Source organism: Propithecus coquereli, unplaced genomic scaffold (genome assembly GCF_000956105.1).
Source record: "Propithecus coquereli isolate 6110/MARCELLA unplaced genomic scaffold, Pcoq_1.0 Scaffold10, whole genome shotgun sequence".
NCBI classification, from domain to species: Eukaryota; Metazoa; Chordata; class Mammalia; order Primates; family Indriidae; genus Propithecus; species Propithecus coquereli.
This window is the reverse complement of record NW_012133858.1, coordinates 4,196,618-4,209,423: the sequence shown is the minus strand read 5'-3', so window position 1 is coordinate 4,209,423 and position 12,806 is coordinate 4,196,618. Positions and strand designations below refer to the sequence as shown.

General features: G+C 37.4%; 1 protein-coding gene across 1 annotated transcript in view; it reads right to left on the bottom strand.

Moving 5' to 3' along the window:
- Window positions 1-4,496: 4,496 nt before the first annotated feature.
- Window positions 4,497-12,806, bottom strand: part of DIRC2 (disrupted in renal carcinoma 2) — a 105,849-nt gene continuing 97,539 nt past the window's right edge. Inside the window, exons 6-7 of the mRNA XM_012639594.1 lie at window positions 11,293-11,479; window positions 4,497-5,140 (exon numbers count right to left, since the gene is read on the bottom strand). Of these exons, the coding sequence (XP_012495048.1) occupies window positions 5,025-5,140; window positions 11,293-11,479 (303 nt within the window). The 3' untranslated portion in view covers window positions 4,497-5,024. The remainder of the gene's footprint in view (window positions 5,141-11,292; window positions 11,480-12,806) is intronic.

Here is a 12,806-nt window from a genome sequence, read left to right as displayed (position 1 = left end):
TCTGTTTACTGATTTGTAAAATGAGGTGGTTGGATTAAGATAATTTCTTTGATTTTATGATCCTTCTGGGTAAACGGGGAGGCCAATCTGAATTAGATGAAGTATTACTTTCTAACATTAAGATAAACTGAGTATTTCCAAGTTATCCTTGCCATTTTGTTTAAGACTACTGGAGCCTCCTTTATAAACTAGAAGAACCCTAACAGTACTGTGATGTTCGGGTTGCTTTTTTGGTTGGGTTGCTTGAGACCCCTTTGGAGTCTCAAGCCTTACAATGTACTAAGCCCAGCAAGCATGTTTAGAGCTAAATTGGTTTGATGTGTTTTTTATCATTTTATCACAAAGTTCCTGAAATCAATTCCATGCTAATTCTATGCTATGTTTCATTTTTAAGCTATGTTTTAAAAAATTTTAATCTCTCTTGTTGAATGCACAGCTGGAGTTGGGGTAACTTTTTGCTCTCTTTGAGAGGGGGGTAAGATAAAAAGCTGCTCTTCGAGGCCTACCAGTTCTAAGGCACAACAGAAAGACCACATAAAGCAATTAGCTCATATTCTAAAACTGCAACTATAGAAACCTGTTAGAGACCTTTGAAATTCCCATTTCAAGGACATATTCTATCTTCTGAGGCTTAGCTGTGAGAAGAACTGTTAAATCTTTCGGGAGTACCTGGATTCACTTATGTTCTGATCATGCTGGTGTCCTGTGCGGGAGAGGGAAGTCTAGACATATGGCCTTATTTACTACTCAGGAATGAGACTGAGTTTTCTGCCTGGGAACTTGGGGAGGGGTGGAGGGGGAAGAGGGCTGTGGCAGAAAGTCAGTTCAAGGAAACACAGGGTCTGAGGTATGGAGCTGTGGTCAGATTCATCCACGGATTCATCCTTATTACCAGGCAATAAGGATGAGTCAGAGCCTCAGAAAACCCTAAAGTGAAAAAAGTAGCTGGTTGGTGTTTCAGTCCTGACCAAGAGCAAATTTAAACCAGAAAGATTTAGGGCTATGTAACTGCCTCTATCACTCTCATCCTCCAGCTAGAGGTGACACCCTCAAGGGTCTCCAAAAGGCTTTGGTATTCATTCCTAGAATCCTCCCCTAAGTTTGAGGTTCCATCTGAGCCAAGAGGACACCTGAGAGGAAACGAGTGCTCGGTACAGCCAAGAGGGCATCTACTTAGTGAGCAGACAACTCACTTCTACAGAGCACAAAGTACCCCAATGGATGCTGTTAACACAGCACCCAAAAGCCCACTGCGAAGTTGTTCTATGATGGCCTAACACTTTCCCTCTGAGTATTGCTTGTATCTCCTAACAGACTAGCAAACCGTCTGACAATACAGAAATAAACTTTATTTTGTCCCCTTCTGTATGACTGTAATTCAAATTAAAGCGGACTTGTATTTTTTCCCCTATATTTACAAAATAGGCCTTATCAAATGTTCTCATAGTTTTCTATATTTCTTTTTTAATATGACATTTTCTTCATATCATAGCTTTTGCACTTGCTTGATTATATGGTATAATCATATTAATTCCTGTACTTATTTCAGGGACAAATGAGAAACTGAATGAGATTTTTAACATTAAAGAAAATTTGCTATGTTTTTAATTCAATCTTGAGCTTAAAAATGAAGCTTGTACTTGTGTAAACAGTAAGATGAATGCCTACATTTTATTAAAAATAATAGTAAAAAAAATCTAATTAGAAGATAAGTAGATGGGGATTTCATCTCTTCAATTTAAAATGCCTTAGCTTGGATCCCTTATTAGAAGGGCTTCACAAAAACAAGTTGTAAACATCCTCAATAATTAAACATGAATATATGATCTATGAATAAACTTGGCCCTTAGGCCATATATACTTAAATATATAAAATTACATTTGTACTTGATTCTTGTTATTAGCTCCATCCTCCAGTGAAATGCATTTGTGTGTGCAATTGTCTTATTCCTGTAACTCCGCCACAGATATTAAAAAATGCTTCTTCCCATAAACTGTGAAGGATTAATTGATAGGCCACAGGGAACTTACACTACAACGTCCTTACCAATTAATAATGCTGATGACTTGGTTTATGAGGATTGAATTATTCATCAGAATCTTTTTTACATTATGTCATTGCAAGCTAAGAGAAGTCAGGGCACCTATAGGATAGTGATGAAGAGATAGAATTTTACTTACAACCAATCACCTCAATTTAATCCCTGTCCTTCCCATACTCAATAATGGGAGCTTTAATCTTAAGCCCCATCATTTTTGAACATGAGGGTATTCATGAACACCCAGAATGGTCTAAATTAAGCTGCAATTCTGTGAGGTAGGGGGAAAAAACCGGATTGGGAGTCAGAAAACGGGGTCTTTCTTCTACTTTTGCCACTAACTAGGATTGTGACCTTTGGCAAGGTACTTTACCTCTCAGGGACTGTTTCTATTAATTACAAAATGATGGCTTGGATTAGTGAAAGGTTAAGATTTCTTTCAGCTATAAAATTTCATTAGGATTCTATAACATTTGTTTAGAAAGTGCAAAGATGACAGCTGGTCTATTTGGAAGCATGCTAGAAATAAAAACAAAAGAAAATATCATTTGCAATATTCAGGTAAGTGATGTGTAATCCTCCCCCCACCCCCAGGCCTTTTGGGTTTGGAATATGAAATTTTGATCACTTAAAATAGGTGCAGTTTGTGACTAGAACCATTATCTGCTGGAGGGGTAGGCAGACACAAATGAAATACAGGGAACTCACCTCCTCTCATGTATTCTAAAAACAAGAATTGGTGCCTGGCACAATGCAAGAATTTTTAATCACTATCCATTTGGGATGTTTTCAACTAATCAGTCATTTAGGTAATACTTTTAAAGTGTTATTCTCTACTTTGTGTTAAAAGTGGAATTAAGCCAGGCACAGTGTTGTGCACCTGTAGTCCCAGTTGCTTGGGAGGTTCAGGGGAGAGGACTGCATGAACCCAGGAGTTGGAGGTCCAGACTGGGCAACACAGCAAGATGCTGTCTCTTAAAAAAAAGTTGCATTAGCTATGATTAAAATGTTCTAATCAGCAGTCTTATAGTAGAATTTTATACAGCAATATCCTCAAACACAACAGTTCTGACTAAAATCAAATACTTTATAATTCTTCCCTCTCTTTTCTATCTTCTCTCTAAACAGAAAGGGGTGGTGGTTATTTTAGCATCTGGGTCATGGTCTAATATCCTTAGTGGCTAGTTTCCGATCACCTTCCAGAATTCTGCCTTCCATTTCCCTTTTATTTAAGAAGAATGACAGAGTTAACTGGAACTAAGCCTGGCTTTCATGGGTTTTCTTTAGCATGTTCCTTAGTTCCTCCAGTTCTTGCTGCTAAGTGAGCAGGGTGGTTAGAAAAGGAGATGACTTGAAGATGACTGAAGACAGATATTACACTTGAGGGGTTTCTTACTTCCCTGGTTTCACAATCGAGGGTCTTAGCAGACACAGGCAGTACTGGAATCCTCCTCTAGGACGGAGGTGAGTGAACGCATAGCCTTGCACCTACTAAGTGGGCGCGCGAGGCACCTGGGAGTCCGAGTGTCGGTGTGTGACGGCGCGCACACGCGTGGGGATGATTGGACTGGTGCTGGCCAGCTCTCCTTAACCATACTTTACCCCCTTGGCCAACTGCAGCTGGCTTGCACTCTGTCTAGAAAAAGACAAATTAAATACATATTTAGCTGACAATGAAGATACAATTTCAAGTAAGGAAAAAAGGAGAGAGGGCTGGTGGAAGCCGAGAATGATAAAGGTAAAGTATTATAATATTCTTGACTTTCTCGGAAAATGTTTGGTTTTTCTGTGTGAAGGAAATTACATAAATGTGAATAGTGGTGATGTCATACTCCCTCTGCAGCATATCCTATGTCATAGTGAAGTATCTGTCTGAGAGCTGACCAATGAGTAACTGTTATAATATTTTTTAAAAAGCTATCATCTGTAGAAAGAAAACAGGTACTGGCAAAATGCTGCCCCCTCAAATATGTTGACTCCACATAGAATTGATCATTTTACAACCTAAACTGAAATACAAGGATGTAATTTAGAAATCACTCAACAGATTTGAAGGTTTCAATATTACAAAGTTACAAATTGTTATTTTCAAACAAAGGTCATTTAATACAATCTAACCCTGGTAAATAATAGCTGGCTCTAGACTTTACATCTCACGCCACCATACGTAGGCAGAAGACACTGTATGTTCTGTGCGATTTGTCATTTTACTTTTAACAAAGTGCTAAATTCTAATGAAATTACACTTTTCATACAATATTTAATGTAACTATATTAAACATTTAGTCACCCTTAATATAATTATTTAAGGGCCTAGTAGATGAAATTGTATTTCATAGAAACAAGGATAAGTTGGGATGGAGACACAGTGCCTGTGCTCGGCAGTCACTGGAAAGCACTCGATCACCATAAGAAAGATGGCCAAAGGCTTCTGACCTGATTGAAAATAAGGAGTCGTATAAGAAATGGCTTTATTAGAAAAAAATGTAGTGTACACGTGGCTGATTTCTATCGTCAATATACCTCTTGGCTATTTTATAATTAAAATCCGATACAGGGTTTGAACTTCTTTAGAAGTTAGTGGCATTTATTCCTATTCTGGTATGTGACTTAGGGCAGGGGTTATCTTCTTGTGATAGACACCCTTTTTTTCTTCTCATAATTACAAGTAATCAGTAGTTTAGCACTGGCACAAAACATAGAGGGCATTACTTAGGTAGTGCTTTATGTGTAAGACGTCATACTTCCAACCCCAGAATCAGGCACAGATACGCCACTTGTAGAGTTTTAAAATCCCCTATCACCACTCAAGTCCCCCATTATTATTACCTAGTAGTAATTAAATTAATGTGGTAATCTGTAACCTAACAAAACCTCTGAATGAAGTTTCTTTCTTCTCCTTTTATTCCTGTTAGATGTGCAACTCCAAGCAAATGTGCAGTATTGATTTCCAGCCTCCTTTTAAACTCCTTCAAGTCTGTGCTATTAAACTGAGACAACCACATCAAGATAGAGTCTGTCATAGGATTCCCTGAAGCACAGAATGAGGAGGAGACTGAGCAAACACGACCCGGGAAGGCACCAGTTGAACCAAGACAACTCTGCAAGACAAAAACATGCAGTTTTAAACATTCATGTATCACCAGCAGACCACCACCTGTATGCCAGAAGGAATCTGCCCTGCATACAAGAGCACTTATAACAAATGCGCCCTGCAAGGCTTAGAAACTGGCTTTCGATAAACAGCAACAATCTGGAAACTAAGTGATGTGTGTAATATATTACAGGGCTTCCACGTGGAATATTTTTAATCAATATAGTTAATGACTTTTCATCAATTTAATCCACCTTGACTTTGGCTGCAAAATAAATCTATTATTTCAAAGAAAAAAATCGATCACCTTTAAATGTTAGTTTGTTAATTATTTTTTAAGTGTCCTCTATCACCATCACTCTCATCCCTGTTTAGAAATATCTAATAGATTAAAAAGACAAATAAGAAAATCACCTGAATTTTGAGATAACACTTTTATACATTTTGGATAGAAATATCTATTTCTTAGCAAAAACATTAAGTAGAAATCATTGTAAAACACATTAGAAAATACATAGAAAAATAAAACATTAAAAAAATCAATCACACTTTCACCCTCTGAGAGACTACTTGAATACTTCGGCTTATTTCTTTCTAGTCTTTTTCTCCACTAGCATGAATAGTTATATATGACACCAGTTATTGGAAAACCTATAGAAATCATCTAAACAGGCAATTCTGTTGTTATTTGAATTAATGTATTAAGAATACACTTCTTCAAAAATGTTCTCATGAATTCAGGACTCTCCAACAGGACAATCCTGGGCCACTTGCTACCAACACACACCGTCCAACTGTGGCTGCTCCCTCAAGCTTCAGGGACCCTCGAGCTGTGCATCTGCTCAGCCGTCCTCTACCCCAATCCTGTCTTCCAGTCAACCCGCAGGCTTTGAAGTGAATAGCTCCTTCCTTGGCATAAAGAGGTTGGTGGAGGTGGCAGACAACTTCTCTAGTTTAATATCCATTTAGTGGTTTCAATAAAAAAAACAAACAAACAAAAGAAGGAAACAAGTTCCCTGGTGCCTCTTTTTCCTTGTCACTACTACAGGTTTATAAGTTTCCCTTTGCATGTCTACAAAATGCTAATACTGTCTTAATCTTCAAAAGTCATCCTAAAGATTTTCACATTGCTGCTTTAGTTTAATCCATAATTCATATGGCTAAAAGAGCAATTTATGCTCAGAAATGGAAATCAGAAAACCAACCAGGAAGAAAAGGTCCTGCAATACCTTTTCTCTGTAATATGGTCACAAAAGCAGCCTGCCCACCCCTCAATTACTACAGCTTACAAGTCAGACATGCTATTCTATAGCATGTAACAAAGACATACATTTCAATGATATTTTTATGCAAAGCTGTTTTCTGTGCTTTACTTGGATTGAAGCTGTGACCTCTGGGATCTTGTCTTTATTGATATTCCTTGAAATGACACACTAGGCATTTTCTGCTTTTATATTAACCACATAACTCCTGGATTTCTGATGATAATTTTAATAGGCAAAAAGAAGCAGTAAAAAAAATAAGAAAAAAAGCAGTAAAATACTGACAACAGTATACTGTTTGTATTTAAAAAGAGCACTTTGACTTTAAGGCCAAATTTGAAGCAAGAGATAAAAGAAAGTAGTATGGTACTTGACAACATGGTTTATAACAATGACATTTTCTAAATCTTAGAGACTGTTTTATGGGGAGCTAGAGCAACCCACATGTAGCAGTAATCAACTTGTCCTTGCTCTCCTTAAACTGAGAAATTTGTGAAATATTGCCAAAACAGACCTTTTATTTCAAAGTCATCATTAGAGTTGTAAAATTATTCCTTCTACCTGGGTTCTGATGAAATCTCTAAAAATGCCCCATAATTGCTCTTCAGTGTCACAATTTGTTGATTAGTTTTTACTGCATGCCTCTCTCTGAAAAGTCAAGTCCACTCTCAGTAAATTCACATGGCTCAATCGACGGCACGTGTTCTTTGAAATTATTTGCCTCTTCAGAAAGCAAAAGTTCACAGACAGGGAAACCTCTACATTTTCTGGCTGAAACCATTCACATAAAACATAGCTTAGGTGCTCTAATAAGCAGGAAATGGCTTGCTTAAAAATCCAAATTGACTTAGCAGTGGCAAAGTCAACAGCTGTCCTTTCTGAGCCTGATGTCACATGACACAGGTGAAAAGAATCACGATCCAGTGCAATTTTCGTATTCTTATCCTTTGTCTCTCTTAAAGGGAGCACAGTTTTCTAACATTCCTTCCCTTTGCCTTTCACTGGAGGAAGTATCAATCCACACTTGAAGGCAGGGCTCCACAGTCCAGCCCACACTTCTGCTGTTCTCTACTGTCTACTGCACAGCAGTGGGAGTACTCTCTTGGCCAATTTACGGTTTAGACAGGGGCTCTGTTTCACTCAATGAAGTGGGCTCTGCACCAAATGGTGATGCTCTGTTGGGATCAAACAGATGGGGATGTTGCTTATCATCTTATCTTTTTCCTCCAGAAGCACTGTTACACTTTTCACCTCATCTTTCCCTTCAATGACACCACACTTGCAGTTTCTATCACCTACAAGTACTTGTCTGTTTCCAGCTAGCACTCCCCAGAACCAACTTTCCACTTTCTCCTATGGTAATTTAACAAGATCATCTCCATTCTCAGTCAAGGAGAGGAGATGGCTGACACCACGATTCTCCAGGTTGATGCCCTGCTCCCTTCATTCCACATTAAATTACCCAGTAGATCTTACCATCATTCTATTGTTTTACTTCTTAGACATAAAATTATTCTTCACTAGTCCACACTGAACCTGCTCTTTGTTCTCCTAGTAACCATTAGTCAATACCTCTCACCTCAGAAAGGCCCCTGCCACCCTCCTCCCTTTTTTTTAAGAGACAGGGCCTCGCTCTGTTGCCCAGGCTGGAGTGCAGTGGCACAATCATGGCTCACTGCAGCCTTGAACTGCTGGGCTCAAGTGATCCTCCTGCCTCAGCCTCCCGAGTAGCTGGGACTATCAGGGTACATGCCAACATGCCTGGCTATTTAAAAAATTTTTTTGTAGAGACAGGGTCTCACTATGTTGCCCAGGCTGGTCCTGAACTTCTAGATTCAAGTGATTCTCCTGCCTTGGCCTCCTAAAGTGCTAGGATCATGGGCGTGAGCTACCATGCCTGGCCCCCTGAATCTTTTGAGCACCAATGCAGTCTCAAATTCATGGTCAGCCGCTTTGAAATGAAAGGACTGAGGTATAAATCATGCTTTTAGCCAAAACCTGCTGCAAAGCTCTAGAACAAAAAATAACAGATAATATAAACTTCAGAATATAAAATACGTTACAGAGCACATAAAGGATATAACAGCATGCTCAAATTGATTTTTTATGAAGTTATTAGCATAAAGCATCACTGTGCTACCTTAACTCGCTGAGATTCTCAAAGCAAACATAGGAAGCAATTCAGATTTATAAATACGTTTATATCAAGGAACAAGTAACAACTTTTCTTTTGGAAGTAACCTTGAAAAATCCAAGTCAGAAAAACCTGGAGACACTTCTGACACGGCGCCAGGTAATCAAAGCAGAATTAAAACAGGGTGTGGAGCCCCGGTGACCTAGGGCTCCAAATAAGCCAGTGATGTTGGTTATAGGATCCTGAATGACATTCACCCTTGATGACAGCAATGGCCCTAATACGCAAGCAAATGACCAGTGGAAACTATCTTGCTAGGCAAGGCATTCTAATGTGGTCATTTTGGGGTTAGTCTGTATAGCCTTGAAAAATTATCTGATATAGTCACCTATCAGATAGCATATTGGGGAGGGTGGGGAACCTCAGTTAGCAAATTTAGTACTTCCTTGAGAAGTGACTTAACAAACCACAGATCTTTATGATGATTAAAAATCAGGACTTCTTATCATGTAACTAATAGTTGAATTTTGACATATAACTAACTGCTCGGTGAGTTTTTAAAATTACTGAATTATGACATTTGAACACTTTAATGAAAGATAATTCAATTTATCATTTAAAATGTTTAGGGTGCTAGGCTGCAGAACTAAAAGTTATTTTTAGGAAACAGCTTTACAGAATTTTCAGATTTGCAATTTATGTGTTATCATATCTCAGTCCATAAAGAATGCAGATCTCTGCTGTAGGACTTTTAGGGCAAAATCAATTAATCATATGTGAAAAGAATTTCAACACAGATTTCACAGTTCTAGTAACTTTCGTCTTAGAGAGATGTGGTGTATGTTTGTGTGTATTCACTATACACACTCACAAATCGACATATAAAAGTATTTCCTTAAAAATAGAATCCTAGATACTTAAATTCATAATATCAAGAAGCTAATTATCTAGAAGAAAACAAACATTTGGTGAGTGCCAGCTATGCCCTGGACTAGGCTCTTCCATATATATCTTCTCATGAACTGTCTAAAATGCCAAAATTTTATGAGACTTTTTTCCTAAAAATCATCTCGGTGGATTAAGATTAATTATTAGCTAAAGTTTCATTTTTTTTTCACAACAGTCACAGAGTTTAGGTGGAAACTTTAACATATATACAGACATGTATATGAACATATGATCAGAAACCAACCAAAAAGAGGGAAGCTTTTTTCCCCCAGCTAGATAAATACTTGATTACATCAGTGAGATAAAAATTGGCAGAAATGGTGCTAAGTGCTTCCGCTGCCTATGCCAAAGAAATAAAAGTATCTGCTTCTATCTGGTCACTATGAATTTGCAAAATGAGTGCGCACTGACTCATGGCAGTTCCAGTTAATTCATCCCAGACACCAATCTCTGTTGAACAAATCAAAACTGCAGCCAGACCTAGGAGAATGACAGATACTCTACTGGCCAAGCAAACTGAGGCTGAGCTCTTCTATGGAAAGATAGTTTAGGGTAGTTAACTGTTACTCGTATCTTCCCTGCCTTAAACAGATCAATAAATACGTGTTTGTTATACACTAGAGACCACAAGTAAGACATTTATTGAGGGATAACATTATCTGGAATCTACTGTTGTTTTTAAATACTGGGAGGACAAAACCCTATTTCCAGTTGAAAGGAAAAACCACACTCTGCTAGGCTGCACTGACTGACCCCTTTGCAATTTATGCCCATCAACTGGGAAACTGTTCCTGTCATCCCAGAGGACAACACAGCCATCTTTGGTGTTTTACCAGGAAAAGAGAGGCAACAGGCTACTAAGTTTCAATTGTGACACAACTGAAGTGAATTAAAGCTGATATGTAATAATTGTAGGACAATTCTGTTTATAAACTAATTCCAAAGCAAAGACCTTTCTCTAACACTTGGTGATGGTGCTTTTCCCTAATAGAAATGTGTTTTCAGAAGGACAGTAAGCAGGACTCTACTGATTTCAATAATATCACTTTCCCATATGATAAACCAAACTTGGATCAGGTTTAGCACAGTTAAAACCTACTCTACCTGCACTTCTGATTGATAGAAACAATCTAGTTTATTGTCAATGATATTAAGAAATTCATCTATCATTGGGACACTTTTTGCTGTTAGGTGAAAGTGCTCTGCCAGAAGCTGTCCATAAACCCAGGGGTGATTGTGTTTCACTGGCTTTGAAAGTTTTGAAAAATTTTTTTCCAGTTAAGGAAGTTAGCATGGTTATTATTTCAATTATAAGCCTGTCCGAAAGATTCCTATAAATAATCTGGCCTCTTGGAGTGTCACATTTTAGAGCATTTCCTACACTGGGTGACTTCTTCTCATTCACCCCTTAGGTTTTAAACTCCATATTTACCTCTGACATTAATTTGCACCCTGTGTTAAGATAGTAGATTCTAAGCAGTTTTTAAAAAGCAATAGACCAGTGGTTCTCAATGAGAATCTGCACAGTAGAATCACCTGGTGAGGTGAAGTTGGGGGAGGGAAGATTTAAAAAATACAAATGCTGGGCCCCAGCCCAGGTTAATTAATTCAGAAACTCTAGGGTGTTGGGTGAGGGTACACTCGGGCTAGAATGCATTTCAAGAAAAACAGTTGAGGATATTTTCCTTTATTGGCAGTGAAAGAGCACATAATTTGCCTTAGTATGAATTCTCCATATAGATTTCCTATATGTCAGTGCCACAAACTTCTCTCATAACACTTTTAGATAGTAAATAAAAAAATCAAATTTCTTACCTGTATGATAAAACGTGAGAAAAAATAAAAGTACTCCCATGAACATATTACTTAAAAAAGTGACAACTCCACAAGTAATTCCTTCTGGAACTGGGTAGACAGTTTCCACAAAAAGCTCAAAAAATATAGGTACGCTGCTATTCAAGAACACTCCCAGGAGAATACAGGAGGCGTACAATGTCACTATAATAAAAACATAAACATTTAGTTTCACAGTAGCAGCAGTGAGTCATATCAGATAGATCTGTTCTCTTTCCTAAGTATTGACTCCGTCATTTCATGACAAAGCATCACACATCTGTCAGTTCTCTGCTCAGGTTTTCTGAAATAGATACCAAAAGATTTCATTGCTGGATGACGACCAGTTTATTTGTGTTACCTTTCTGGTGGATTATTCCAAAGCACAAAAACAATTTATCATTATAATATCATTAAAATGATTCTTCCCCTATTTGGTCACACTCCCAGCAAATGGAGGGATAAATAAAACATAGCAACTTAATTCGAAATCTAGACTTATTCTAGAATTTTAAAGAGAATTTAAAATCTAAGAATAAAACATTAAATGTTACTGAAAATTACACATTTAAAGAGATCGGTTAATAACTGCTTTCAAGCACAAAACAGACATTATTCAGTGTGAAACTCCTGGAGAAGCACTTACAATAGAATAAGTCCTCAACTTTGGAATGAGTTTTGTGTCAATGATTTAAAAAAAAGTAACATTTTTGGAACACCAAAAAAAATTTTACCCAGAAATGTATAAAATAGTGGTTAGGATCCCAGATTAACCCATAAAAAACCTATTAACACTATTATGTCTCAAAATCTGCTGAATAAGGATGTTATTCTTACAAGAATGTTTAGGGAAATATACTTCACTCCAAATAATTTTATCACTACTACTACCATCTGCCTACAAAACTTCAATAATTTTGAGGCTGAAAACAGAACCAATGAGAAAAAAATGATACCCTATTTAGAAACCTAAAACATGTTCTTACATCCTAGGAAGTATATCATATCCACTGATAATAATGAGAATTTATTCTAAGTTTAAAGTTACAGGGAAAGTATTTTTAATAAAAACGTTTAAGAAAAAAAATTCTGTACAGGAACTGCAGAAAGCAAGAGTTACGCTAAATCTGTTATGTATTATTCATGCATTCATAGAACATACCAAATTACCTGAATTTACCATAACTGACTGCAATCATTAACAGTCCATGATATTGTCGAAGGGGTAAAAAAATAATAGTATCCACTGATTTCTAACAGAATTTCTCTAATTAACCTCCACTCCCACTTTTCCCTTCAATTACACTAGCCTCTCAGGATTATAAAATATTTAGTATATTCTAATAATGAAACAGCTGGTAATTACTTTGACTTTTTCTTTGACTAAAACACAGATAATGTAAAAAAAGAGCAAAAGAATTAGTGAATAAAGAACACACTGCTGGGCCGGGCGCGGTGGCTCATGCCTGTAATCCTAGCACTCTGGGAGGCCGAGG